Source organism: Knufia obscura, assembly GCF_036327395.1.
Source record: "Knufia obscura strain CCFEE 5817 isolate CBS 148926 chromosome Unknown scaffold_5, whole genome shotgun sequence".
NCBI classification, from domain to species: domain Eukaryota; kingdom Fungi; phylum Ascomycota; class Eurotiomycetes; order Chaetothyriales; family Trichomeriaceae; genus Knufia; species Knufia obscura.
In genome coordinates this window covers 1695417-1721370 of record NW_027042691.1, presented here as the reverse complement: position 1 = coordinate 1721370, position 25954 = coordinate 1695417, and the positions used below count along the sequence as shown (strand labels likewise).

The 25954-nt window shown below is 51.8% G+C and overlaps 10 protein-coding genes across 10 annotated transcripts; 6 read left to right on the top strand and 4 right to left on the bottom strand.

The window, feature by feature from the left end:
• Positions 1–924, top strand: PMZ80_005419 (uncharacterized protein; the record flags this gene model as incomplete). The annotated part of the gene is made up of 1 exon (XM_064873839.1): positions 1–924. One exon carries the CDS (start codon positions 1–3, stop codon positions 922–924), a length of 924 nt encoding a protein of 307 aa, XP_064730943.1.
• A 144-nt stretch (positions 925–1068) lies between these two features.
• Positions 1069–3029, bottom strand: PMZ80_005418 (uncharacterized protein; the record flags this gene model as incomplete). Its single annotated transcript, XM_064873838.1, has 2 exons — positions 1069–2931; positions 3018–3029. 2 exons carry the CDS (start codon positions 3027–3029, stop codon positions 1069–1071), a joined length of 1875 nt encoding a protein of 624 aa, XP_064730942.1.
• A 1035-nt stretch (positions 3030–4064) lies between these two features.
• PMZ80_005417 (uncharacterized protein) lies at positions 4065–6011 on the top strand (the record flags this gene model as incomplete). Its single annotated transcript, XM_064873837.1, has 5 exons — positions 4065–4220; positions 4274–4733; positions 4786–5373; positions 5419–5630; positions 5682–6011. 5 exons carry the CDS (start codon positions 4065–4067, stop codon positions 6009–6011), a joined length of 1746 nt encoding a protein of 581 aa, XP_064730941.1.
• Positions 6012–6189: 178 nt separating this feature from the next.
• On the top strand, positions 6190–6999 carry PMZ80_005416 (uncharacterized protein; the record flags this gene model as incomplete). Its single annotated transcript, XM_064873836.1, has 3 exons — positions 6190–6380; positions 6433–6559; positions 6640–6999. The coding sequence occupies 3 exons, from the start codon at positions 6190–6192 to the stop codon at positions 6997–6999; spliced, it is 678 nt and encodes a 225-aa protein (XP_064730940.1).
• A 751-nt stretch (positions 7000–7750) lies between these two features.
• Positions 7751–8424, top strand: PMZ80_005415 (uncharacterized protein; the record flags this gene model as incomplete). Its single annotated transcript, XM_064873835.1, has 2 exons — positions 7751–7756; positions 7885–8424. 2 exons carry the CDS (start codon positions 7751–7753, stop codon positions 8422–8424), a joined length of 546 nt encoding a protein of 181 aa, XP_064730939.1.
• A 423-nt stretch (positions 8425–8847) lies between these two features.
• Positions 8848–9402, top strand: PMZ80_005414 (uncharacterized protein; the record flags this gene model as incomplete). Its single annotated transcript, XM_064873834.1, has 1 exon — positions 8848–9402. The coding sequence occupies one exon, from the start codon at positions 8848–8850 to the stop codon at positions 9400–9402; it is 555 nt and encodes a 184-aa protein (XP_064730938.1).
• Positions 9403–9798: 396 nt separating this feature from the next.
• Positions 9799–13918, bottom strand: PMZ80_005413 (uncharacterized protein; the record flags this gene model as incomplete). Its single annotated transcript, XM_064873833.1, has 2 exons — positions 9799–13872; positions 13913–13918. The coding sequence occupies 2 exons, from the start codon at positions 13916–13918 to the stop codon at positions 9799–9801; spliced, it is 4080 nt and encodes a 1359-aa protein (XP_064730937.1).
• A 711-nt stretch (positions 13919–14629) lies between these two features.
• IPL1 (spindle assembly checkpoint kinase) lies at positions 14630–15913 on the bottom strand (the record flags this gene model as incomplete). Its single annotated transcript, XM_064873832.1, has 3 exons — positions 14630–14746; positions 14794–15777; positions 15824–15913. The coding sequence occupies 3 exons, from the start codon at positions 15911–15913 to the stop codon at positions 14630–14632; spliced, it is 1191 nt and encodes a 396-aa protein (XP_064730936.1).
• A 3316-nt stretch (positions 15914–19229) lies between these two features.
• On the bottom strand, positions 19230–20510 carry PMZ80_005411 (uncharacterized protein; the record flags this gene model as incomplete). Its single annotated transcript, XM_064873831.1, has 1 exon — positions 19230–20510. One exon carries the CDS (start codon positions 20508–20510, stop codon positions 19230–19232), a length of 1281 nt encoding a protein of 426 aa, XP_064730935.1.
• A 1864-nt stretch (positions 20511–22374) lies between these two features.
• PMZ80_005410 (uncharacterized protein) lies at positions 22375–24820 on the top strand (the record flags this gene model as incomplete). The annotated part of the gene is made up of 3 exons (XM_064873830.1): positions 22375–22379; positions 22408–22722; positions 22768–24820. 3 exons carry the CDS (start codon positions 22375–22377, stop codon positions 24818–24820), a joined length of 2373 nt encoding a protein of 790 aa, XP_064730934.1.
• Positions 24821–25954: the final 1134 nt, after the last annotated feature.

The following is a 25954-nucleotide window of genomic DNA, read 5'->3' as shown; positions in this document are numbered from 1 at the left end:
ATGGCCACCATAAGTTCCCCCCGAACGCAATCACCCGCCCCAGGCACACCAAGAATCAAGTCCCCCTCCATAGCCGACACGCCCACCTCCTCCACCCGCGGCAGCATCGACCTCCCACTCACCGCTCGTCCCCAACCCGGCCAGCCTCCACGTCGCGGCAACCGCGCCGCCCTACGCGACTACTACAACCTCAAGTCCAAGCCTGGCGCACCAGCACCCGTACCCGGCGCGCAAGGAGACCTACGTCGGACGGGCAGCATAACCTCAACCACATCCGATATCTCAACCGCACCAAGCATCGCTACATTAACGGAGAACACATCCACAACATCAAGCCTGACAGCACAACTGGATAACACGGATTTCGATGCGGAGGGGTATATACACGACCTCCTCGCGAAGAGCAGTCTACGCGATATCCTAAAGGTGGAAGCGACACTTGTCTCCGAGATACGAAATCTAGATGGAGAGCGGAAAGCACTGGTATATGATAATTACAGTAAGCTTATTAAGGCTGTGGGGACGATTGGGGAGATGCAGAGGGGGATGAATGATAGTACTACGGGCGGGTTGAGGGAGGTTAAGGAGTTGGAGAGTAAGATTGAGGGGTTGAGGGCCAGTGTTACGGAGATTGTGGGTCAGAAGGATATGGAGGACGGTGAAGCGAGGATGAAGAGGAGGGGGTTGAAGGAGGATAAGAGGAAGAAGGAGGTTGTGAGGTGGGTGCTTGATGCGCCGGATAGGCTTGCAAAACTAGTGGATGGAGGGAAACAGGACGAGGCAGATAAAGAGTGGAAGGTTGTGAAGAGCTACCTCGACAAGTGGACAGGTGTGAAAGGTGTCGAGGATATCAGGAGGAGGTGCGAAGAAGTCGTACTCGAACATTGGGACGACAGGAAGCCCGAAGAGACAAGTGACGGCTGAGATGCAGCAACGTTTTTACTCTGCTATGAGTCTAGTCGTCCAGATATGCTCTGTATCGAGAGAGAGCCTGGAGGACTTAGGTCCCAGTCTACTGAGGTGCTCCTACCCGTTAGCATGTGCGTTACATGGGCAAACGTACGAGACCTACCCCAAATCGTCATGAGATGGCAAGCCCATGAAGGGATTAAACATGCCGAAGAAATCATCAAGCGAAGCATGAGCTAGGTTGTGCTCTGCGTTGAAAAGATCCGGGCCATTATGCTCGAGAGCAGCAGTATCATCTCGATCTGCTTTCTCAACCGGGGCTGCACCAGCATCATTCTGATGCTGACAGGAGGATTCCCCATTCAGCACCTTCATCACTTCGATGAAAAGGTTATGCTGGAGATCTGCGGTCCAGTAAGTCTTTCTAAGGTGTCCTATGACCAACATATGCAAGTCCAACTGATGTGTCGCATAGCTCTTGCCGAGACCACTGGAGTTCCGGATATCGAAGACAAGTACCTGCATCGAGGTCATAAGTGCGGCCACAAAGCTGCTTGGAGATTTGCTGATTGCATCCAACGACATGAGTTTGTTCAGGACGTTGGTAGTGTCCGACGCTGCTGCTTTCGCCTTCAGAATGCACTCGTTGCGGCAACCGGCAGACTCCTGGTCAATAAGCTTGTGTGGTGAGCATGCAAGATATGGTCGGTACAAAGTGATGAGAACGGCATTGAAGTTCATCTCTAGGTGACACATGTGAATGAGGACGATCGGCGGTGTTGCAAACGAGGTTGCCGGAACCTTGTTTCTTAGACTGACGATATCGGCATCTTGCTGTCGAAGCGTGGCGGGCGCCGGCAGCCGACTGCGAGGCCGGTAATGCATGGTCAAGATGTCACCCAGGTATATGCTCAAGTGCAACATGACGATCCATGCCTCTGTCAAGGTTAATATCTCAGGCGGCAGGTATTTCTCCTGTAACTGTACAGCAATTTCGCGCCATTCCTCGAAGATCTCCTCCGGGTGTGGTACAGCTTCATCACAGTCGTCAATGTGGATTCTCATTGGCCTGCCAAAGCCCGCAGCGAGCCATGCCTCCCGCTGGTAGCAACACCACCAGAGTCGGCGCCACAGCTGGCGTGACCTGGCAGGAAAAGGGCAAGACGGCATGGAGGCATAATTTGATGATCGATGCAGTCCGATTGTATGGCACAGACTTGTGGCAGTGCCGATCCAGTACCACGAGCCATCGCGATCCTCCAAATCAACATACCACATCGAGAGACTCAGCGCTGCGGCAATTAGGATGATTTTGTCGCCCTCGTCCTGGTTGTCATAGATGTCTTTGGCGTGTTGATAATACTGCTCTTTCAAAATCTTACGTGGAGGCAGACGATTTGCACGAAGGTAATCCTTGTCGATGAAGTTCGCTGCTGCGAAGAACATGCTCCACAGAAGCAGAGGGCTCACACTGTTTGGATTTTTCTCGAATGCTTCGAGGAATGCCTTGGCGTCGACGATCGGCATGACTGGGAAAACATAGTTGAAGAAGTTTCTGATCAATTCCTGCTGAATTTGCAACGGCGGAAGAAGGGGCTCCAGTCTGTGCACTCTACTCGTCGACCTCTTGTGACGGTAGGTCTTTCTCGGAGTGACATAATGTACACCTTTCACAGGTCTGTCAGCTGAACACTGGTCGAAAAGAAATTCGAGACCTTCCGATTCGCCTGCGAAGTAGGGAAGCAAGTCTCTCAAGGGACGTTCATTCGCAATGGCAACCACTTGTCTCCGCTGTTGCACATCTTTTTGTTGTTGCTGGCTGTGTTGCTGACTCGTCTCTGGGGAAGTAGCGATGGTCGGTGTCGTGGTCTGAGCAATTGCATGGTCGATGACACCACCTTCATGAATGCTTGACGCACCGGCATCCCTCAGTGAGGCAGTGTCCTTCACCGAGCCAGGAGACGGCGTCAGTGGATATGATCGTTCATCATCTGCGGGTGACTGTTGTTGTCGAATGGGACGCTGTCCTGGTCTGTATTCTTGAGCTTGTACCTCGGTACCATGTGGAGAGCTTCCTTACATTCCTATCTTCCGCCTATATATTTCACATCTCGTTCCATCTTGGACACAGTTGCTGCACGGCACACCTTGCAAAGCGACATTGCAGCGAACCTTCCGGTCATGGCAGGCGCTACAGGCGATGACTGACCGCTTCCTCTTTGTGCCTGCCGAGCTTGCCTGGCTTTCGCCCTGATCGCACATTTTCGATATGTCAGAGAGTTAGGAATACTCCTCCGACGGCAGCCCACAATTTCGGCAACTCGCCCAAGCTGATCTCATGGCAAAACGTTTTACGTCGCCAGAAGCTTTCATGCACAGACAAACTCGGCAGTCGTGTACTTGGACCAGTTGCTTCTTCTGGGCGCGCGGGGTCGGCGCTTGAGCTCGACTGATGCGACGTGCGCTAAAAAGCACGCTAAGCTTGCGCTAACCACCCCAGAACACGAAGCCTCCCAGAAATCCGGGGCACTCCGGGGCACGTTTATTGGGAACCCGCACCTCATGCGGGGATGATTTGGCGCTATGCTAGCCTCGAGCTCGTGGTTTCTTTAGCCCAACGTCTCTGCCTATCACAGTGCTTTTGGGGCTTGACTGACCTTCACTTTTCGAGTCAAGACGAACAAGATGATACCGATTCCAACATGGGATTGGTTCACCAGGCTCGCCTACCGAGGTAGTCTCTCCAGTCGAGCTCTTGGCAACAGTCTAGCCTCGAAGTTACGGCTAGTTTGATAAACCTGCATGGCTTTGGCCACACCCACCTCCACCATGCAGTCTCGAACACGGTCTTCCCCAGATCGTTCCCAGCACAAGGGCTCGAGATGCTGTTCGAGGCTTGGTCCTCGCCAATGGAAAGCTTGCGATGGCTGGCATGATCTTGAGTGGCTTAAATTCTCGACGCTCTTTCGAGGATATGCTTTCCACCATGCACACAGCATGCAGTGCAAGGTCAATGGTCACCGAGGCTTGCTACCGACGAGTGCACTCTTTCCGCCTGTTACCGAAGATATAGATCCCACCTGTTGGCCTGTTGTCTGTGCTTCTTCTACCCTGCTCAGCAACTCCGCAGAAGTTCACGTGCATCATTCGCAGCCATGACTGTTACAGATATGGAAAAAAGAGACGTCACGGTCGACCACGTCGACAAAGTCAGCAGTTCGGGCAGCGATGAAGATGTCCATCGTGTCACCACTCAGGCTAAAGGCCTCCGAGTCGATGGCGACGAGGAAGACCACATGCACGAGCCACCTGTAAGTCTTGACGCTGGCCAAGTCCACAGACGCAAGCTGATCAATGTCGATAGATGACCTTCTCGAGAGCAATGAGCTTGATTGCCATGGGTTTTCTGTGGACTGGTTCGCAAATTCCTTTGTATCTCTGGGGTGCAATTCCGCCATACATTTACCGCGATATTGGCGGGCTTGACCGATGGGTGTGGTTCGTCCTTGGCGGCTTGCTATCCTTGGGAGCTGTCTGCCCTTTCGTTGGTAGCATGTCAGATCTGCTGGGCCGTCGATACGTTGCTCTTCTCGGCTCTGGTCTCTTGGTCATTTCGACTGTCATTGCGACGACTGCGCAGTCTATGAACATGTTCATAGCCGGTATGACCGTCGCTGGTGCCGGTGCAGGTATCTCCGAGCTCACCGCCTTGGCTGTCACATCTGAGCTTGCCCCAACCGCGAAGCGCGGTAAATACGTCGCCATCTTGATCTTCACCATCATCCCCTTCGTCCCATCGGGTATCTATGCTCAACTCATTGCTTGTAAGTCTGAAGCACGCAACATATCAAAAACATCTCACTGACTGGCTCATAGACTACTCAAGCTGGAGATATTGTGGTGCTATCGTCTGCACGTGGAACGGCTTCGGCTTTCTGTGCACCCTTTTCTTCTACCACCCACCAGCCCGCGTCAATACCCTCGGGAAGACAAAGATGCAAGTCCTGAAAGAGATTGACTACATCGGCGGCCTGCTCAGCATCTCCGGCATGATTGTCTTCCTTGCTGGACTCCAGTGGGGAGGCTACCAGTACCCATGGACATCGGCACATGTCATCGCTCCGCTGATCATTGGTGCGGCCCTCCTGGCTGGCTTTTGCTTCTGGGAAATGTATGGTGCAAAGCATCCGATGTTCCCAGGAAGAATAAAGCAAGATCCGCGAGTTCTGCTTCTGACGCTGCTCATCACCTTCATCTCTGGCATGAACTTCTTCGCCTACCTCATGTTCTGGCCAACACAGTCCTTCAATGTCTATGGTCACGACCCCATTGGTGTTGGTCTGAAGCTCCTCCCTGGTGGAATGGCTATCTTGGCTGGAGCTTGCGTCACTCTATGGCTACTCTCCGTCTTCCGTGGCCGAAACAAGGAGTTGATGATTATGAGCAGTTGCCTCATGACAGCTGGTATGTTGCAATCTTACAATCCACGAACGGGACTAACATGTATAGGTACCGGCGCCCTCGCATGTCTCACACGTGAAAATCTCCATGTCGCCTGGGGCCTACTCATCCTCGGTGGTTTCGGTATCGGTGGTATCGTCGTCCCAGCGTCCATCATCACCACCATTATCTGTCCCGACGACCTCATCGCCACCGTCTCAGCTCTGACTCTCTCCATCCGAGTCATCGGCGGTGCAATTGGCTATTGTGCCTACTTCAACGTTTGTCTCCCTACTATATACCTACTATAAGCTATTAATTATATCTTATAGGTATTCGTTTCGAAATTTGCAGCCAACGCTGTCAAGCACATCGGCGGCACAATGGTAGGGCTCGGCATCACAAATGTTACTTACATCACGTCAGCGATCGAGATCACGGGTGTGTCACTGCTTGAGGAGCTAAAGCATATTCCTGGCATTGCTGGAAACGACACAGCGTACGAGATGGTTGTCTATGCTGGCCAGGTTGCATATGCTGAGAGTTACAAATATGTCTACCTTGCCAGTTTGGCTGCTGGTATTGTGAGCATCATTGCTGCTTGCTTCTTGGGTGATATCAACAAGTACATGGATGACCATGTTGCTGTTATCATTCACTGAGCGATGGATCACACGTTCCTGACTTAGCAGTCACGGCAGCCTAATGAGGTAAAACTGAAATCAAATACTTCCGCTGAGCTCACAAGCTGTTCCTCCTCGAACGTGCCTCTATCGTCCAGCTCATGATTCAGCTTCCTACATCACTCTACTAGTTCCAAGCGTCGACTACCCGATCAAGATGCCACGAACCAAACAGACGGCAAAGCGGCTACGTTCTCGATCCCCTAGTCCCGCCGCAAAGCAGGAAACACAGCTCCCTCCTGGCATGACGCAAGCAGAGTACGCACGCCTTTGCATTGCCAGATCTTACAAGATGGCTAAGACAAGTGGCAAGACCGCGCCAGATGATATAAGTAGCGCTCAGCTTAGGTGAGCACAGCAGAAGATCCTGGCTGTGACTGATTTTGTGCTAAGAACGCAGTCTGCTACGCGATGGCAAGTTCTCGGACATGACAGTATCCTGCAAGGGCAGAACATGGAAGTGCCATCAGAGTGTTCTTCGTCTGCGATGTCACTTCTTCGAAGCAGCTTGCAGCAACGGTTTCAAGGTAAGTCCTAACCGACCACATCTGCAAACATTGAGATCAGGCCGTCCAAAGTCATGAATCTGGATACTAACATCTAGCAGGAATCAGACACCCTTGCTGTGAACCTTGACGAAGATCCACAGGACGGCGTTGACATGATGCTTGAATACCTCTACACTCTTCAGAAGCCGATTCACCCAACACGTGCGAAGGCCGAAACTGTCTATACGATCGCAGACAAGTACGATCTACAGCAGCTACGATTACAGGCCCTTGATGTACTCATGAATCACACTGGCATGATATGCTTCTCCTGGGAAAGAAAGTCAGAGGAAGAGAAAGCAGACACAATCGACTGGATCAGGAAGGTGCGATCGTGGGAGCAGCAAAATTTCGCGCAGCTTCGAGAGATCTGTCTGCGCAGACTTTCCGGCATGTCCGGCATCGATGCTCGACCATGAACCCTTCAAGAAGCTCTTGCTCGAGGATGATGGCTTCTGCATGGATTTCATTAAGGCCATGAAGCAAGAAGTCCGTCCGGGCCACAGGTTTTGAGAACGTCTGAAGCAGTCGGGAGGTACACCAGCTAGTTTTGCATGACAGAGGACACGGACTGATCGAGGACGTGCTCATATGGCTCTTGCCAAACCAACAAGGACGCAGGTCATGATGTGGCATGGCACGAATCACTTTGACTGAGAGTAGTCATTCGTCCCAGAGATTCGAAAGCAACGAGGCAAGAGCGTGCAGCGACTGCACGGATTTGTGTGAGGAAACGACCGTTTACTAGGTCAGCGGCAGTTCTCGTCCACTCCTGAACAAACGTGAGCTGCCTCTTCATAGCCAGCACATATCACGGGTAGTGAACGAATTCTCTTCACTTTCATTCCGCTATCGCTCTCCACACGCTACTGCCTCCAGCCTCGCCTATTCAGCCTTCTTCCTCCCGCAGATTCAAACATTCCCATACATGTCGACCTGCGAACCATTTCATGTCAACTCATCCTTCGCTATTGTACTAGCCCGGATCATTCTTCACCCTGTCGCAATTCTTCTTGTAGCCATCCGCACCTGATGGCGTCCACCACAGAGCCCCAAACCATTGCCCATGCACAAAGAAGGTAATCCACTCCGCCACTACCTCAGATCAAATCGCTGACACTCACAGTCTACTTGAGAGTGGCGAATTCTCCGACCTCACCATCACCTGCCATGGTCGTGTCTGGAAGTGCCACCGCGCTATTCTTTGCCCTCGATGTCCTTTCTTTCGAGCAGCTCTCAGTGGCGATTTCAGCGTAAGCGAGTCGCTAGCGATGGTTCTGACCATAAGTACTGACCTCCAATAGGAATCTCAGACGGCGACCATAAACCTCGACCACGATCATCCCGACGGCGTGCAAGTGATGCTCGAATTTCTGTACACCCTGGAAGTGCCATCTTTCGCCAAAGTGTCAGCCGCCACCGTATATCTGCTCGCGGACAAATACAGTCTACTTGTGCTCCGAAAGGCTGGTAAAAGGTACTTGATCCAGGTCTGGGCATCAAGGGGAATGACGCTCACTGATTTGCCAGATTCAGGGAAGCTGTTTTACCTCGGACTGATTCGGGAGTTGTGGTCTTGGAAACTCTCAGATACCAGAGAAATCAAGGATTCGGCTTTGGAAGGCCTGTGTTCTTCAGCTCAGCATGGAGCACTCTTGCAATATGAGGATTTCCAGAACCTGCTAATGGAACACAAGGAATTCTGTCTCGATTTCGTGACCGCCCTGGCGAAGGCACCGCATCAAGCACAAGGAGTTATGTATGGACAAGAACAACTTAAGGGTGGCAGTGGAGATGGCATTGGACGACGGGAAGACATGCTGATGGACAGTCGTTCACTTTAGCGATGAGTGGAGGGGATTCTGTCTGAAGCCCAAGAAGTCCTTACACGTCAACTCGTCTGGCACTGGAAAATCTGCGCGGTCTCGGCCTTTTCATGCTCGAACTAGTACTATACCAGACTTCAAAGATTTGGCAAGTCAGGGTGTGCCCGTCAGCAGCAGTCTGAATGTAGATGCTGCTCGAAATGTGTTCCGTACCAGCGCGATGGAAGTCCTTAACGCGTCTCTGCCTGTGCATGACGTCACGTGTGACCGCGTATCGTAGGCATTCTGTGGCAGTCGCGACTCTCATGCCTGTTCTTGCATGATCCACTGTCATTACCGTTGATTTCGTATCTCTCTTGCTGAAACTTCTACAGTCTCGCGCAGCTATATCTGACACTTCCATAACCATTGAGATCGAATCCAACAGGGGCACCACCCACCATGGCCAAACGCAAATCAACCCACAACCCCAACGACTCCGACGGCTTCATCGTCTCCGACTCCTCCCGCCAAAACTCCACCGCACCCCCCTCAAAACGCACCAAAAAGGCAACCGCAACCACATCCTCAACCACCTCCCACCACTTCACCAACCCCACCCCCAGCACACCCACCGCCAACCGCGACCCCGAAAACAACCTCTACTGGGAAATCAGCAAAGCCCGCCGCGTCGTCCTCAACGACTTCAAGGGCAAGAAAATGATCAGTATACGCGAGTACTACGAAAAGGATGGAACCTGGCTGCCGGGGAAGAAGGGGATAAATATGACGCTTGAGCAGTATGGGGCTTTGATGGGGGTGATTCCTGCTGTTGATCGGGAGTTGAGGAGGGGTGGGGTTGAGAATTTGCCGAGGGTGAAGTATGGGGATGGGGTTGAGGATGGCGGGGAGGTCAAGGATGAACCCGACGACGAGGATGAGACGGAGGAGACGGAGGCGAGTGGTGATGGTGGTGGGAGGGCAAATCATGAGGCTACGAGTGATGAGGAGGAATGAGCTGGAGGACTTTGCTCTCCTGCTATATGAAAGGACAGGATCTACTACAACAGATGGCTTCTCTGAAATATGGGACAACAGAATCTACCAGAAGAGACCTGAGCTGAAGCTCAAGACAATACCGCCAGATACAGAAGGATAGGAGCAGAGCCCAGCTGGTGAACACATTTGAATTTGAGGTGAGCTGAATAGCCAGCGTTCTCCGTGATTAGGAACTAACATTCTGCCAGCGATTGCATTTATCAAAGATACCCTATCTTGCGACCACAGGGCGTATGCGCAAGGTAGCGCGATGGCACATGGACCAGCTAGGGGCACGAAAAGATAATGAGAACGGAAGACTGCTGCAAAGGTTGCGAAGACAAGTACTTATTGAAGAGGTCGTCAATCCACCAGCTAAGAACTACTCTCCCATTCTGCCAACCTGTTCGCCAAACTTCCCTTCTTCCAATTCTGCTCAAAGTCCTTCTTCATGTCAACCTGGCTCTTCTCACCAGCCTTGCCATATCCACCACCACCAGGAGTCATCACGATAATCCTCTCGCCAGGCTGCATATTAGCAGTATTCTTCGCTCCCATGCTGACCCTTCTCTCCTCATATTCATCATCCTTGCCCTCCCTTCTCTGCCCCTCATGCTCACCACCAACACCCTGGCTAGCCGCCTTCTTCACCTTCCTCACCCAAATATTCTTCCCACACTGCGCATCCTCACCACCATGCAGGCCATAAGGATGATACACGCGTCTCTCCGACAGAATACTCACCTGCACCGGAATTCTAAACTCAATATCCCGAATCACCCCATCACCACCCCTATGCTGACCACCCCCACCACTCCCCTTCCTAAGTCCAAACTCCCTCAAAATAACAGGATACCTCCGTTCAAACACCTCCGCATCCGTAATCCTCGTGTTCGTCATATGAGTATGCACTCCACTCGTCCCCTCCCAGTCTCTACCAGCACCACTACCCCCCGCAATCGTCTCATAATACCCAAACCCCTTAACCTGCTCTTTCTTGCCCTCTTCCTTGCCCGCGACATTCCCTCCAAACCCGAACGTCAAGTTGTTACAATCACCCTGACTCGCCGCACACGCCTCAAAGCACTTGAACACGACGTCTGTAACTCTCTGACTAGTGAGCACATTCCCACCCACAACCGCCGCCTTCTCACTCGGACTCAGGAAACTCCCCTTCGGGATCTTCACCTTCACAGGCTTCAAACACCCCTGATTCAGCGGGATGTCCTCATCAATCAGACACCGTAAACAATAGATAATAGCGCTGTAAGTGACAGCCTCCGGCGCATTGACATTTCCGTAGACCTCTGGCCCCGTCCCCTCAAAGTCGAAGACTGCCTCGCCCTTTTCACCGTCAATCGTGATTCGCAGTTCAATGGGGGACCCATCATCCATGTAGTCGATGGCATGCAAATCCTGCCCCTCGAAGCGCTTGTGCACGCCCTTGAGGAGTTCGCGGACGGAGGACTCGGCGTTGAGTTGGATCTGGGACATGTAGAAACCTACCACATCCCGTCCATAATCCGTGATGAGCGCGGAGATGAGGTTGATACCTTTCTTGTTCGCTGCGATTTGCGCCTTGAGATCGTTGATGTTATCGGCTAGACAGCGTGTGCCGCTGCAGTCGGGGTATTGAGCTGGTTCGTCGTAGAGGAGTTCTGTGATGCGCTTTTCGTTGAATGTGCCTTGGGAGACTAGGAGCTCGGATTTGATGGCTGCGCCTTCTTGGTAGAGTTCACGGCTGTGGGGGGGCATACTTCCTGGTAGGATCCCGCCGATGTCGGCGTGGTGGGCACGACTGGCGACGTAGAAGAGGATCTCGCTGTTTGGATCGTTCGCGTCGGCGAAGGCGGGCGTTACGACCGTGATGTCTGGCAAGTGTGTTCCGCCGAATTCGGGGTGATTGCTGACTACCACGTCGCCAGGCTTGAGCTTGCCCTTCCAGATCGCTGCTTGTGTTCGGACACAGGTCGACATGCTGCCTAGGTGGACTGGGAGATGCGGTGCGTTGGCGACGAGGCCACCTGTGCTGTCGAAGAGGGCGCAGCTGTAGTCGAGGCGTTCTTTGACGTTGGTGGATACACTTGTCTTTTGGAGTGCGCGACCCATTTGTTCGGCGATGGCCATGAAGCGGTGGGCGAAGATGGATAGGAGGATAGGATCGACCTTCTCGGTGGAGACTTGTTGGCCTGAGGATTGTTCTTCGCCAATGTTGATGATCACATGGGTGTGTATTATGATTGCGGTGCTGGAGGGTGGAATAACAATTGTTTGAGTGCCGTCTGCTATTATTGCTGGGCCTGGTATGCGGTTCCCGATGTCGATATCCTCGAGTTTGTAGATGTGGGTCTTTTGTCGGCCACCTTCGAAGTAGATGTCTGATATACCATATGCTTTTGAGGTGTCGATGTCTTTGAGCTGACCCTTGAGTTCCTGCAGTTGCTGATCTGCAGACTTGGCCATGCCACGGAAGGATTTGCCTATGCCGCGTACGCGCACGTCGTCGACTATGATGTCTCGATCTGGCAGCGTGAATCCAAATTCTTGCTCATGCTGCTTGATGAAGGCTTTGCCGAAGGCGAAGGAGTCGCCGCTGAACTCTTCCTTGGATTCGTCTTGTGATGGCTTGATGATCATGAGAGCTGATTCGGTGCCACGGTAGCGCATGTTGAGGTATTCTTCGAATTCGACAGAGTCGCCTTCGAAGCCTTGGTCTGCGAGGCGTTTGGTGGAGCGTTCTTTCAGCTTGTCGATTCTGCCTTTCAAGACTTTCTGAACGCTGGAGTCGTCTTCTTTCCAGACTTGCGATTCTGGGACTTGTGACTCGTCTACCACATCTGCTAGAGCCATACCATATGCTGAAAGGACAGAGGAGTATCTGTGGACCAGGACCTGGCGAATTCCGAGCGACTCTGCGATTGCTACAGCGTGTTGACCTCCAGCGCCGCCAAATGTGGCCAACTTGTGCTTTGAGGTGTCGAAACCCTTTGCTTCGGTGAGCGATCGAATAGGGCGAGTCATGGTCTCGTTGGCGATCTTAATGAAGCCGTACGCCACTTCATCAGCCGACATGTTCTTCCCAGTCTTGCTGTTGATGTCCTTGGTGAGCTCTTCGAAGAGCTTCTTGCTTGCTTCCGGGTCAAGTCCCTCATCTTCGTTCTTTCCAAAGATCTTAGGGAAGAAATCTGGTAGCAGTCGACCGAGGAACAGATTCGCATCAGTGATGGCGAGTGGACCACCTTTTCGGTAGCATGCTGGACCTGGATGTGCACCAGCCGACTCTGGTCCGACCACAAATAGACCATTTCTGAAGAACAATCTAGAGCCACCGCCAGCAGCGACTGTGTTGATATCAAGTTGTGGTGACTGAATCGTAACACCAGCAGTTGTGGTTTCGAAGACGTGCTCATACCTACCGGCACCATATCTGCTGACATCTGTACTTGTGCCACCCATGTCAAACCCAATGACAGGCGTTTTCGTTTCTGGATCGTATGAGGTCAAAGCATATCCGACTACACCTCCAGCAGGTCCAGACAAGATTGCCTTCAATCCTGAGAACTGGCCGACATCAACAAGACCACCGTCTGACTGCATGAACTCGCATCTTGCTGCTTTAGCGCCACTTGCCTGTTTAGTTGCCTCCGTGCCAAGCCCACCCTCAAAGCCAGCCTCGAAACCAGAAATGTACTTCTTGATCGCAGGCGTCAAATATGCATCAGCACAAGCGGACGTTGCTCGTGGAATAAGCTTGATCATGGGCATAAGTTCATGACTCAGGCTGACATGCTCAAAGCCGATCTCCTTTGCAACCTTGCCGACAAGTGCTTCGTGGACTGGAAATGTATAGCCATGCATCAGACAGACACTGATGCTACGGATACCCTCATCGTAAAGCTTCTGTAAATCTTCCTTGATTGTTGACTCGTCCGGTCTTTGCAGTATCCGGACTGCCTCACCTGACAACCCCTGAACAAGCTCGTTCTTGTCGGACTCCTCGTGCTTGGCATCAACCTTTGTCTGGTTACGATACGGATCTTCAGCGTAGTCTTCCAAGGTGACACGCTCATCGACCTCAATTACTTTCTGATAAAGGACATCCGGCCGCCTGATAGCAAGGTCAAAGATCTTGGGCCGTGACTGATTACCGATCTCTAAGCAGTCCTTGAACCCCTTGCTGACCACCATAGCCATCTTCTCACCTTTCCGCTCGAGTAACGCATTAGTCGCAACAGTCGTGCCCATGCGTATACTTTCGATTTTCGACGTGTCAAGCGCTTGGCCTCGTTTGATTTCCGTACCGGTGAACTTCTGCATCAGTCGTCTTATGCCTTCGAGTGGTGCATCCTCGTAGTTCTGTGGGTCCTCGGACAGCAGCTTGATCACGACGTCGTCTTCCATCTTGCCTGTGCCAGGGTTGCCGACACAATCTGTGAAGGTTCCACCCCGCTTTGCATGTTAGCTTGTGCTTCTGCCAACGGAAAGAAACGTACATCAATGGCGATGCGGATGCCCTTCTCCGGGCCGCCTGCGTCGCCCATCTTGAAGGTAGATTATTGGTTTAGCTGCAGGACTGGTTGGTCCTTCCTTCTTGAAGGTAAGAGCGATGTCGATTAGTCGAGCATAAGGAAGCCGAACGAGTCTGCTTCAATCAAATTCCAGTTCTCGTGAATCTATATTCTGGTTTTGAATTGAAGCAAAGACTCCTCGGCGATGGTAAAGCTAGAGATATATGCGCAAGGAGATCGTCGTTAACTTGTCAACGCTGTTGAGTTGTGTATCTGCAGTAGGAATCGTTAGCCGGCGTTAGGAAGCTGCTCCCTCATTCTTGCGTCATTTGCTAAAGATGAGATACGGTCTTGGCGGCCAGCACGAGGAGATCGGCGAGCATTTCCGAACAATAACAAACCGTGAAATGCAACTCGTTCTTATTGTTAAGCAAGATGCCGAAGCACGGAGGGCGTCTCCAGCGTCCGGCACAATGCCAGCAGGATTACCATCGATGTTCTCAGGATCATGGCTAGCATTCAAAACGTCTAACCACGACCATCCAACTCGAGCCCAAGCAGCCCCAGTCATGCGTTTTCAATAATACAATGCGAAGCAGCACTATGCTGCAAATATAAGGATTCGAGCTGCCTTCTCCAAGAGCGAGTCCATCTTGCAAAGAAAAGAAAATCGTTCAATCATCAATCTTGCCATCGCGTCACGACCTTCTCTCGATCGCACGGTCCCCGCCTTTCCCAAGGCAGTGCTTGAGGATCCAAGGATGCTGCTCGACGTCCTTAAGAGGTAGCCGTTTCGAAGGATCGAGTACGAGTAACTAGGATTGTCAGTGGGAGAACGTCTCTTATCTTGCGATGTGCTTACTTTCTTGATCAGATCTCTTGCTTCGGGACTCACAAAGCTCGGAACACTCATCTCACCCCTCGCTATCCTCCTCTGGGTCATCACTGGTGTATCTTCAAATGGTGCCTCTCCCACCAGGAATTCATACATTAGGACACCCAAACTCCACAGATCGATCTTCTCATCGTAGAAGTTGTCCTTTCCACCAGGCTTGATCATCTCCGGTGGCAGATAATCGAGTGTGCCGCACATGGTTTGTCGCCTGTTATTCGGAGCATGTACACTCCAGCCAAAATCGCTGATCTTGATCTCTCCATGAATACCCACAAGAATATTCTCAGGTTTGATATCTCTGTGCATGATGTGTTTCTTGTGTAGATACTTCAGCGCAGCAGCCATCTGTGCGACATACTGCGCAGCCTTCCACTCTGGAAACTTTCCTTCTTTTCTGAGGTGCTTGTAAAGCTCACCATGGCCGGCATATTCGAGGACGAGGAAAATGCGCTTCTTGTCGTGGAAATAGCCGAAGAGTCGCAGAACGTTCGGATGGCGCAGATTTGACTGGATCTCGACCTCGCGACGGACTTGTTTCTCAACCTTTCCTTGGACTATCTCTGATTTGTGCAGGCACTTCAGAGCGCAGATGAAACCAGTGGACTTTTCTCTTGCAAGATATACGCGACCGAATTTGCCCTTGCCTAGAGGTTTCCCAATCTCGAAATCTTTTAGGCTAAGATCTCTGTCGGGCCTTGCAGGATGCGGCGGCAGGCCGGAGAAGGAGGAGTTGGTGCTGGCTTGAGATACCGATGTTCGCTCTGAGATGACATTACTCTCATCAGATGAACCTGAAATCTGTCGTCGCACTGGTGAGGGAGGAAGCGTCGGGATTTGCGTGACTTTGGTGATGGTTGCGACTCGGTTGCCTTCATTTTGACGAGATTCGGAGCTTGCTTGGAGCGCATATTTGACAAGATTCGAGCGGCTGACGCTGGTTGTGAGTACTTGCTATAAGATGTTAGCAACAGCGACGACAAACAGCTTAGGTCTCCACCTTTGACTTCAAGCCTGTAGGTTGTGGTGCCTCGTTTTCATCGTTCACGTTGAGGTGCTTGAGCCCGGACTCGAGCTGTCGGATCGACATGCTGGCAGGCTGATGAACTGCACTGTTGTCTGAAGCAACGGTTATCGTCGGTAGTTCTGTATATTGTTGAAAGTTGCGATGCTTGATACTATCATGTTGTATCTCCAACGAACAGGACGGTAGGACTCGAGGGGAATGGAGGAGGAAGAAAACACGCTAGTGTTGCACAGCAACCATGTACCAGCCCAATTCGGGCATATTCCAATCATGGCATTGTGGTGTCTCTGATGACATTCCACCAGGTGCATCATCGTTCTTTACCGTGCCGCAAACGCAAGCATAGGAGCGTTCTTGATGTATTGTGTTGCTCGAGAGATGCAATGTCGGGCATCCGAACTTGACACGCAAACGCTGCGACCCGCCATGCAGAGTGTGATCCTATGAATCGCGACACGATAAGACCTTACTCTATCCTTTTGCGCCTGACAATTCTGGAAGGAGCTATCGAGTGTACACGATGCCCTTGCCAGCATCCTTCATATGCGAACTTAAGTCTAGTAGCACCGCACTTCATACAATATTCGTCTGATGCTGGGTTATGCGATAAGATGATCATCGGGACGAACCGATGCCTAACCTGGACATGAAAAACATGATTGCGGCCTTCTCCGGGTTCCTGTAACCGCCTGGAGGGCGAAGATACTCTACCGCTCGGCTGCCGTATCAAGCAAGCCTGCCAGTTTCGCTGACCTTGGAACTGGGGCGCTACGGAAAAGACCGCCTCTCGAATTTAGGCGTAAGCGCCTATGACGCCTAAGCTTTAGCGGGTTCGAAACCACCAGCCAGCCTTTCAAGCCCGCACGGCTGACTTCGCCAAGCTGCAATCTGTTAACGGTACCTACTTGTAGGGTATCCAGACAAGCCGGTGCAAAAAAAAAAGCGCGGACCGCAAAAGTCGTGATAAAATAAAGCTAGGGCTTGAATTAGGCGAGGGGTCCCTGTTGCCACAGGAATTCTTTTCATGCTAGGCGTCAAGTTTAGGGCAATGCTTCCCCCTAGAATTTTGCGGTCCGGGTTTTTTTTGGTACTGGCTTGCCAGATACTGGTCCCAGTATCCACATGTACGATTGGGATCGTACCACTGTAGGTGTAGCGCACATGCTTGCCGGACCAAGACGACCTGCACCACAAATCCAACAAGCACTTAGCATGCATCTACAGCCACCACAAACATGCGCACGAGTCATGCAGTTACCGGTAAGCAAAGTGAAGCGAGGCGCCTGCCACAACATGACTGGGGGGCTCCTGGAACCCGGAAGATGACAAAGAAGTCAAGTCAGCCAATGCACGCGGTGCTGCCCGAAGCGAGCTCAAGTATCAGGGTCTGGATGGTATGCTATAAGTCTCCGATCGTGGAAGCATGCAACCTGGTCTCGCTGGTCTTGAGACACGCCGCAATCTTGCGGCTGAAGAGTGAATCTGCGTCTGCGCTTCGATTTCCAACTTCGTAGCAGAGACAGGCGCTCAAACAGTTTGACTAAGCACCAGTTCGACTATGTGCTTTTGTTATCCGACATGTCAATCTCATACAAGGAAAAAGGGAGATTCTCCGGCCGTTTTTGTATTCTGTGAATAAACTGGTGGCGTTCCGAATGCCAGAATCCACACTGCCGCTGGTTGCGTAGTACGAACACTCGTTCCCTCCGCCAAAGATCTCAACCGAGGCCACCGAGTACGCGAGAAAGCATGCGAACCGCTCATGCTGCATTTGAGCCTAAGTTCTGAAATTCTCGATACAGTAAAACCTTGTTTTTGCGATGCTCAATATCACGGCGCTCAGTATCGTAGATTCGAGGGTATCGCAAATTCGAGGTATGTAAGTTAGCCGAGCAGCCCCATTCTGGGCTTAGTCTTACCTAATCAGGTCTAGCATAAGCTAGACTTGGCAAGTATATGACCTAATCCTTCCTTTTTACTAGGCGAAAAGAGGTAGAAAACCTAGAATTCAGACCTTCCATTTACGATACATATAAGGGATTTCCTCCGTAAAATTGCGATAATCGCAAAATCCGGGTTATCGCATTTTACTACTGTAGAATCTGCTGTCACGCTGTCAGATGTCGCAAAAGCCCGGATATCGCAAAAACGGGGTTTTACACTAGATGTTTCCTGCAATCCTGAGCTCTTTCGACCCCAGCTTTCTGTGGAGGCTAGTCAGTGTTAGTGGACGCTAGCTTCACGCTAGTCAGGTACTCCACATGATAACACGAGCTCGAAGCAAGTCTAAGCTTTCCGTTCCGAGCTAGGATCGACATCGATCATGTTTCCGTCAAGATGACAACTTGAATGTTTTCTACTCATCCCTGCCGCCATCTCTCTGACAGAGTCAAGCGCGGATCAGCTTCCTGGTGCTTATGCCTACGTGGACCCCAAATTTGGACCGTTTCGCAGTGGAAAAAGTGGCAAGGCTGAGGACCCCCTCTTCCTCGTGATTTGGGCTATGCCAAATTGTACACCAGCCCCGGAAGTCAACATGCATGGCGGAGAAAAGCAACAGCAACCTGCAGCTCTATACGAGGTGTCTGCTGTCCACGTACGCTCAGAACAGCCTCACCTATCTGGTTATTGATCAGCGTAGTCTAGAGCTCGTAACAGGCAACATGAATTGCATCGATCGCTGCTACTTGTAAAACTGCAGACCGCGGAGGAAACTAAACTCACAGTCCTACGAGATATACTGGATGCAAATCCACAGAACACAGTGGCATGACAAGCACCGCGTACACCGTAGCATGCATATGTGCCTGTGCCAGTTCTGCAAGCCACACGGCTGGGTTGTCCTGATCCGACCTGCAGGAGCTGATAACCATCGGAGCAGCGTCCTGGCTCTCTAAGCGATGATCTTGCTAGCATGGGCTTGTGTTGACGTGTGCTGGTGTCCTGGTCGCTTTGGGTATGGTTCTTCTGTTGCATTCTCCTTCTGTCCAAGACGCTGTTTACGTGGAGTTTAGCTGAGCTATCGCGTTGTAGGGGCGGTTTGCATCGGATCACCTGTACACTGTCAGCCTGATTGCCGCACGCAGACTTGCGATAGTCGAGATAGATGAGCAGATGTCGGTGCGCTCAGAGAGCACGCTGTGTGATTGCAGCTAAGCCAGACAGTGGTCTCATATGCGCGGTGTTATCAAGAGTCTCGATTGATATTATCATAGCTACAATGAGTAATCTGTGTGTGTCCCTAATCTTTCGACCCGTGGCGTGAACAGTCATGTTTATCATAGCTTCCTAGGTATCGAGCCACGAGTATCAACATTACTTCCAGCGCTTCCCAATCAATTACCAGATCGTGCCATGTCAATAGCGGTTCATCGTGAGCTCAACCCCTCGCAAAACGAAAAGCTGGTGCAGCATCCTCGAGTTGCGCAGCAGCCGTACGCTTTGCTTGACGCGCACACGTTGCAATTGGCGAATTCATCTGCGAAACAACACTCGTGACCGGCGCGCCAGCATACTTTGAAGTGCAGGATGTCACGAGCGCAAAAGCATCACGCCAGGAGCTGCAACCGCGGTCACTTTGCCACACCTGCATGGCTTGGTTGCAGACCGGCCAACACGGCTTAGGGGCAATGACCGCTTTCTTGTCAAAGAGGTAGGCGCGTTTGGTGACGACTGATGGCGCTGGCCCTGTATGTGAGCCTTTCCAGTTGTTCCATCCTGCTGATGTTACGGGCGAATTCCAAGCTGCCCAAGTGGTCGAAGGAGGTTGTGCAGGTGGAGTTGTGGACGGTGGTGGAGGTGGAGGTGGGGGACATGTTGGCTGTCCGTAGATATTGAAGATATCGAAATCCAGACCAAACAGCCGCGGGTCGATGTTGAAGTAGTCGTCGATGGGTGTGTACCAGGCACAAGTATCATTGATATATGGCTCATCTTCGACGAATGTTCGAAGAGGAGGCAACGGTGCAACCGGTATACACTCTTCGGGCGCACAGACGTAAGTGTCAGCAGGTAAGTTCTGTTCGAAGTTACAATTTATCCTTGGGGGATGACAAAGCTTGCCAGGTGGGCAGCCCCAAAGGTAGTTGGAAGGCAGTGGTGTAGGAGGGGTATAGGTTGGGTTGATGGTTCTGGATGGGCATAGGGTGATGCCTGTACCTGATGTTGAGTTCGGGCAACTCGCGGTCAGAGACACATACTCGGTGACTGCACTGAAACTGGTGACTGTAATGGTGATGTCGTTATTGACGGTGTTGACGACGGTGACAGTAGCAGTAGCGAGGATTGTGTTTTCGATGGTCTCTTCGACCGTTTGCTGTACGGTTGCAATGCTGCCGGATACCGAAACAACAGTATCGGTGACCGTATCCGTTTGTACGACGGTATCAAACTGAGTTGTGGTTACTGTTGGAGGCGTCACCGTAACGAATTGCGTGACAGGCTTGTACTCTGTCTCCGTGGTGGTAACGCTGATATAAGAGGTGTCCGTTGTGTATTGAGTTTCGATGCTCTTAGACCAGACCGTAACCGTTGTAGTGACAGCAGGTGCAGGGGCTGGAGCGCTGGATGTCCATTGTAGCCACGTACTACCGGAGTCACCAGCAGCAACCAAAGTGAACGCTGCAGCCGAAACCAACAACGAATGTGCGTTGTGCCTCATGGTGGGCAGGCACAGAACAAGTTCAGCAACGAAGGTCTTGGGAATAACTGTGGTGAGATATGTTCAGACTGGGTACGGCCTGATATGTATCAAGAAATAGAAAAGATCAACTGTAGTCGCGCGGGAGATCGGCTGCTTTCATGTTCTCGACGATCCCGGTTTGACAGTGGGTTGGCTGTACTCGCCTCATTACCTCTGTATGGAGCAAGCATCTGAAAGTCGCAGTAGAAAACAAGCTTGGAAACAAGCACAGCCGGAAGCGCAAGGCGTCAAGCTATCGCCCGTGTGATCATGGCGATGCAGGCTAGCACAGGGCCATGGCTTGCTTTAGCTTGCAAAAGGTCGAGATGACAATGCAGAGCTGGAGCACCTATGCATGCGGCAGAACCAATTCTCCTCCGGCGTATTGTGACATTCTGCGAAAAAAGCTGGGGCTGGACCTGTGGAGGCACCGCTTCGAAGTGATGGATCACTGCAGACCGTCGAACCATGATAGGCTTTCAAGCAAGCAGTAAGACCGAGAACTGGTGGCCGACAGTAGATCGAGTGTGTTCGAGCCATCAGGCTATGCTCGGATGCGTGGACCTGCTGTACTCAAGTATCATCTACTTGATGTTTCCGCTTGTTCAGGTTGGTGAAGCACATCTAGCAGTGCTCAATTTGAAAGCGTTCCATCGAAGCGACAGCCTCTTCAGGTTAGACTTGATGTATACCTCCCGACGTTGCAAGGACCGAAGGTTATCGGTTCGGGCTAACGAGATACCAGGGCTATGAGTGGTTACCTCGACCGACCCCGGTGAGAGTGCAAGGACAGGAATGATTGGTCTTTTGCGAAGCACAGAAAAAGACAGCAGTTTGATGCAAATATCTGCTAATCTAAATCGGTTTAGCAGACCCTTGGCGTTGCGATGGTGTTCTATAGCGCTAGCCTTAACTGGCTTAGACCTACTCTGGTTCTGGCTTCCAAAGTTCGAGCTCTCGCAATCTTGCTAGTCAACTACTAGTAAAGACGCGTCTCAGCCTTGCTCTGCTTTTCGATGCCCATCCCAACATCGACGCGGACGCCGGACAAGCAAAACCATTAGAGATCGATCAACTTGCTCATCCAGACGATCCACCCATGTTACTGCAAGGTGGAAGCACATCGCTGCCGCGGTAGGTATTAATGCATTGGGGCTGAAGCTCGACAGGTGAGAGAAAAGTGCGCTAAGACACTGCTAAGTTGTCTACAAGCGAGGCATATGTCGAAGCCTGCCGCGCCTACAACAAGCAATGCACATCGTGCATGTACCCTTGTTTCCCGCCAGTAAGGCCGAACGCTTTGTGCATCACGCCGGAAAATCCACCAACACTACTATGTGAAAGACAGTGCAGTGCCTCTTTTCGGCCACGGTTGATAGCAGCCGCTGTAGATTTCACAACGATGCTCCGATGTGGCGATATGGGTCCAGAACCGAAGCCAGACGAACATGCACTGACGGTTCGCTGGAGCCGTTCGCCTGTGCAGATGCCCAACCCTCCACAAACTATAGCCCCGCTCCCATTTGGCTGTGGCTGGCCAGAACTGTGGTGTCGATGGGGCGTGACAGCACTCGGGAAGGGTCCCGCTACATTGACAGACTCTGCAGCGCCCATAATCCGACTGTCTGGATCTATGTCGGCCATCACTGGTGTTCACATGGTCAAGGGATTTTGCCACACTCCAGCTATGAAATTGAGATCCCATCCAGGACATAAGCTTTGTCTTCCAGCCGTGTGGTGAAACATCGTTGTTTCGGTCTTCAACCACCTACTCCTTTGCTTGTGACCTCCTCGAGCGCTCGACAAGTACGATGGGTTTCAGGAGCTTTGTCCATAGCTCACCATGGCGTGCCTTTTCATGGCTACTTTTTGTCAGAATAGTGGTCGCAAAGACCAACTGGGCTAGTTGGCAAGGCCTAAGAGGCACTCAGATTCAGTCGACGATCGTCCTTGAAGGTGGTATGATTACTAACGGTACTTGGGACGGCCAACAATGGCAGGGTGGCACGCTCACAGACAGTTCCTATGGTCTATACTATCACATCGACCTCAGCAAAGACTTTGATGCCTTGAACGATGACACCAAAGACTATGTATTCGTCCCAGAGCACGGTGAAAGGGACAACCCTAATGCCCCGAATTTCGTCTACGGCGCTATCTTCGACAATGACTACGAATTCTATACCTTTGGGTAGGTTTGATTTGCTCGCCCAGAGACGCCAGCTAACTTCTGAAGTGGTATCGCAGACAAGCCGCCGCCAGCGCAAACAGATACCGTCATCCTTGGCAAGCTGTATTCTTCTAGCCCGGACAATACCAGAGCCGCCCCTGGAATCGATCAATATCCTCAGATAGGCGGCAATGTCAACCAGTCTACATATATTGCAGCAGGGGCATATGCCAGTGCGCCGGATCAAGGTCTGGGCTTCTACTTCGGTGGCATGACTGGCGCGTACGGAGGTGCTCTTGAGATGCTCAGCGATGACACAGCTGACAACCATCCCACGGTGACGACTAGATCACTTATCAAAGTGGACATGACGACTCCCGACAAACCTGCATTCGACAACATGCACTTTCCAGATGATGTAGTCCTGCGTGCTGAAGGCGCCCTGGTCTGGTTGCCTTATGGTAAGAAGGGAGCTCTCGTTGCCATCGGTGGCACAGAGATTCCTGGAGATCTTTACCTCATAACTCCGCCTCGAGACCTGGTGTCTGACGGCCCATTCATGACTCAGCTTCAGATTTACGACATCGATGCTGACGTGTGGTACACTCAAAACACGACCGGTGCACCTGAACAGCCCACCCAGACAGCTGCATTCTGCACTGCTGTCGTGCCATCTCAGGACAAAAAGTCCCAGGAGATCATTGTTTACGGAGGCTATGATGGCACGTATCTATCTGACACCAATGTTCGGGACGATGTGTGGATTTTATCGGTGCCAGCGTTCCAATGGACGAAAGCCATTGATGGCAGTACCTCGAGCGTTCACGGACGACAAGGCAGTGTGTGCTTTGCGCCAAACCCAAGCACGATGATCACCGTTGGTGGGACAACAATGATGGGTTCCTCACTCAATACGGATATGATTGTCGATGTGCTTGACCTGAACTCGATGCAATGGACTCACAAGTACAATGCATCATCAGCGGAAGCGTTTCAAGCCTCGCAGGGGCTCCAAAAACAGCTAGGATGGGACAGCCCGAATGGTCCTGGCGACAAATACAAGACAGTCGACTTTCTCGACACAGACGATTTAAACGCCTTGTTCTCGTCACCATATCAAGGTGAGGTAGAGACGTATTATCCGTACAGCAATGGTGCTCAAGCAGGGAATAGTAATGGTACTCAAGGAGGCGACAACAGCACCAACAGCGACAATAGCGACGACAACAAGGATGACACGAATCAGTGGAAGATTCCCGTCATCGCCACTCTTTGCTCAGTGATCCCAGTCCTCCTTATCGCGGGTGTCGTCCTCTGCTGCCTCCGTAGACAACGCAAGAATAAGGCAGGCGCTGCAAGGACGCAGCAAAATCGCGGGAATGTATGGTCGTGGCTTCTTGGCAAACCATCACAAATTGACCCTTCACCCGAGAAGTCCCATACTTCGGAGGAGACTGCTGTCGAGCGAAGTGCGGACTACTTCAACCAGCCAGGGTACAAGGGTGCAAATGGTGAGGTCTACGAGGCACCAAGCAATGTGACCTCGCCAGGCTGGGGTCAGTACGGACACACCTCACCGGGCCTTTCGGGTGTCACCGCGTCTTCGCCGGAGCCTCACGAGATTATGGGCCAGCCTCAGAGAGAGTCTATGTCAATACGCAATCACCCGTATTACCCCAGAAGCATTTCTGGCAACCATATCCGATCAGTTCATAGCGAGAGCATCTCAAACCCCTCGGAACTAGTAGCTTCGCCTGGCGTGACCGCACTTCAGACCTCTCCATCTGAGCTGCCACATGACAAGAGCAACGAGAATCTGCCTCGAGCGCCAAATGACATGAAGCTCGACCAGCAGGATGGGGAGCAAATCGTGTCTCCTACTGGCATGGCACCAGGTTCGGCGATTCCTCGAAAGCCTGTGGGTGAGAGGAGGATCTCGGGCCCGGAGCCATCACCCGTGACTCCAAGACCAGGTCATCAACGAAACCAATCAAGCATGAGCAGTAATCTGCCCGACTTCCCGTCGCCTGAACCTGAAGAGGACCGGCGGTTGTCGAGACAAATCGAGGCTTTGCCTGATGACCCAAGACTGGCTTCAACACATGCTACGACTATCTAAGGGGAGTGTTTGTATCAGCGCTTGTTACCTAAGGACTCTCGATGGCGGAATAAGCAAGCATCGAAGGGAGGATATTCTTTTACAGTACGCTTCACTCTCGAACTTCACAACAGTGATATCATGCGATCATTAGGACGGTCTTTACACAGTATGCAGACAAATTTCCGCTTCAGTGTCAATGTCATTTTCGCGCACCTCGCGCACCAATTTGACCATCGTCGTTACTTTCGATTTCATTGAGTCAGCAATGCTTTTCAGCCCTACTCCAATCAAGCGCATGGTCTGTTCACTGGCAGTGTCCGAAGCCTTACGTGCACCGCTGAAAGTGCTACCGCATGGGACGAATATGGAACCATACTTTGATCGCTGTTGGCTGGCACTTCCTGCCTCCTCCGGGCACACATCATTCGCGCCGTTCATGTGCTCGAAGCTTTGGTTCTTTACCATGCACGACTTCACTGAATCCAAGCTCATGCACCCTTTGTGCATGCAACAACCAAATCCGGACCTATGCAGTGCCCACATTGCCCAGCATTAGCTCGAAGCCCGCATATGGAATAGCATCTGGGCTGAAAGCTCGATCCGGCAGCTCCGCACTTTAAGACCAGCATTACGGTTGACTATTTATTCACTAGCGCATCCTTCTGCATCGTGCAGGAGAGATCAACGTTCACTTCCCCGGCTCATAAAGCCGACCGACTTCACTTCATGCCTCATTGTCCTGCAACGAAAGCGATACTGACCTGTTCAGTCGATCATACAGCATGCCAACCACCAAGGCTTTACTTATACGAAATTTCGACCACATTCGAAGAGAAAAAGTGGTAAGGCTGAACATGCACGCAGTCTTGCGCGAAGGTTGGACATGCGATGGGGCCAGAACATCGCTTGTGTCGACCCACGGGGAAAACGCATATGGGGCACACCAGTGAATACGAGATCGGGACATCGTCGCTACTGGACAAGGATGGCTGACCCTCTCGTGGAGTGACTCCCGGCCTTCCAGACATCCCTCCTTCGGAAGCAACAAGCAACATCAATAGACAGATAGCGTCGCTGCAAGCTGCAGCCGCAACGCAGGTTGGGTACCCCTCCGCGTTCTGGAGCATGAATCCTGTTGTCTGCTCATTGATC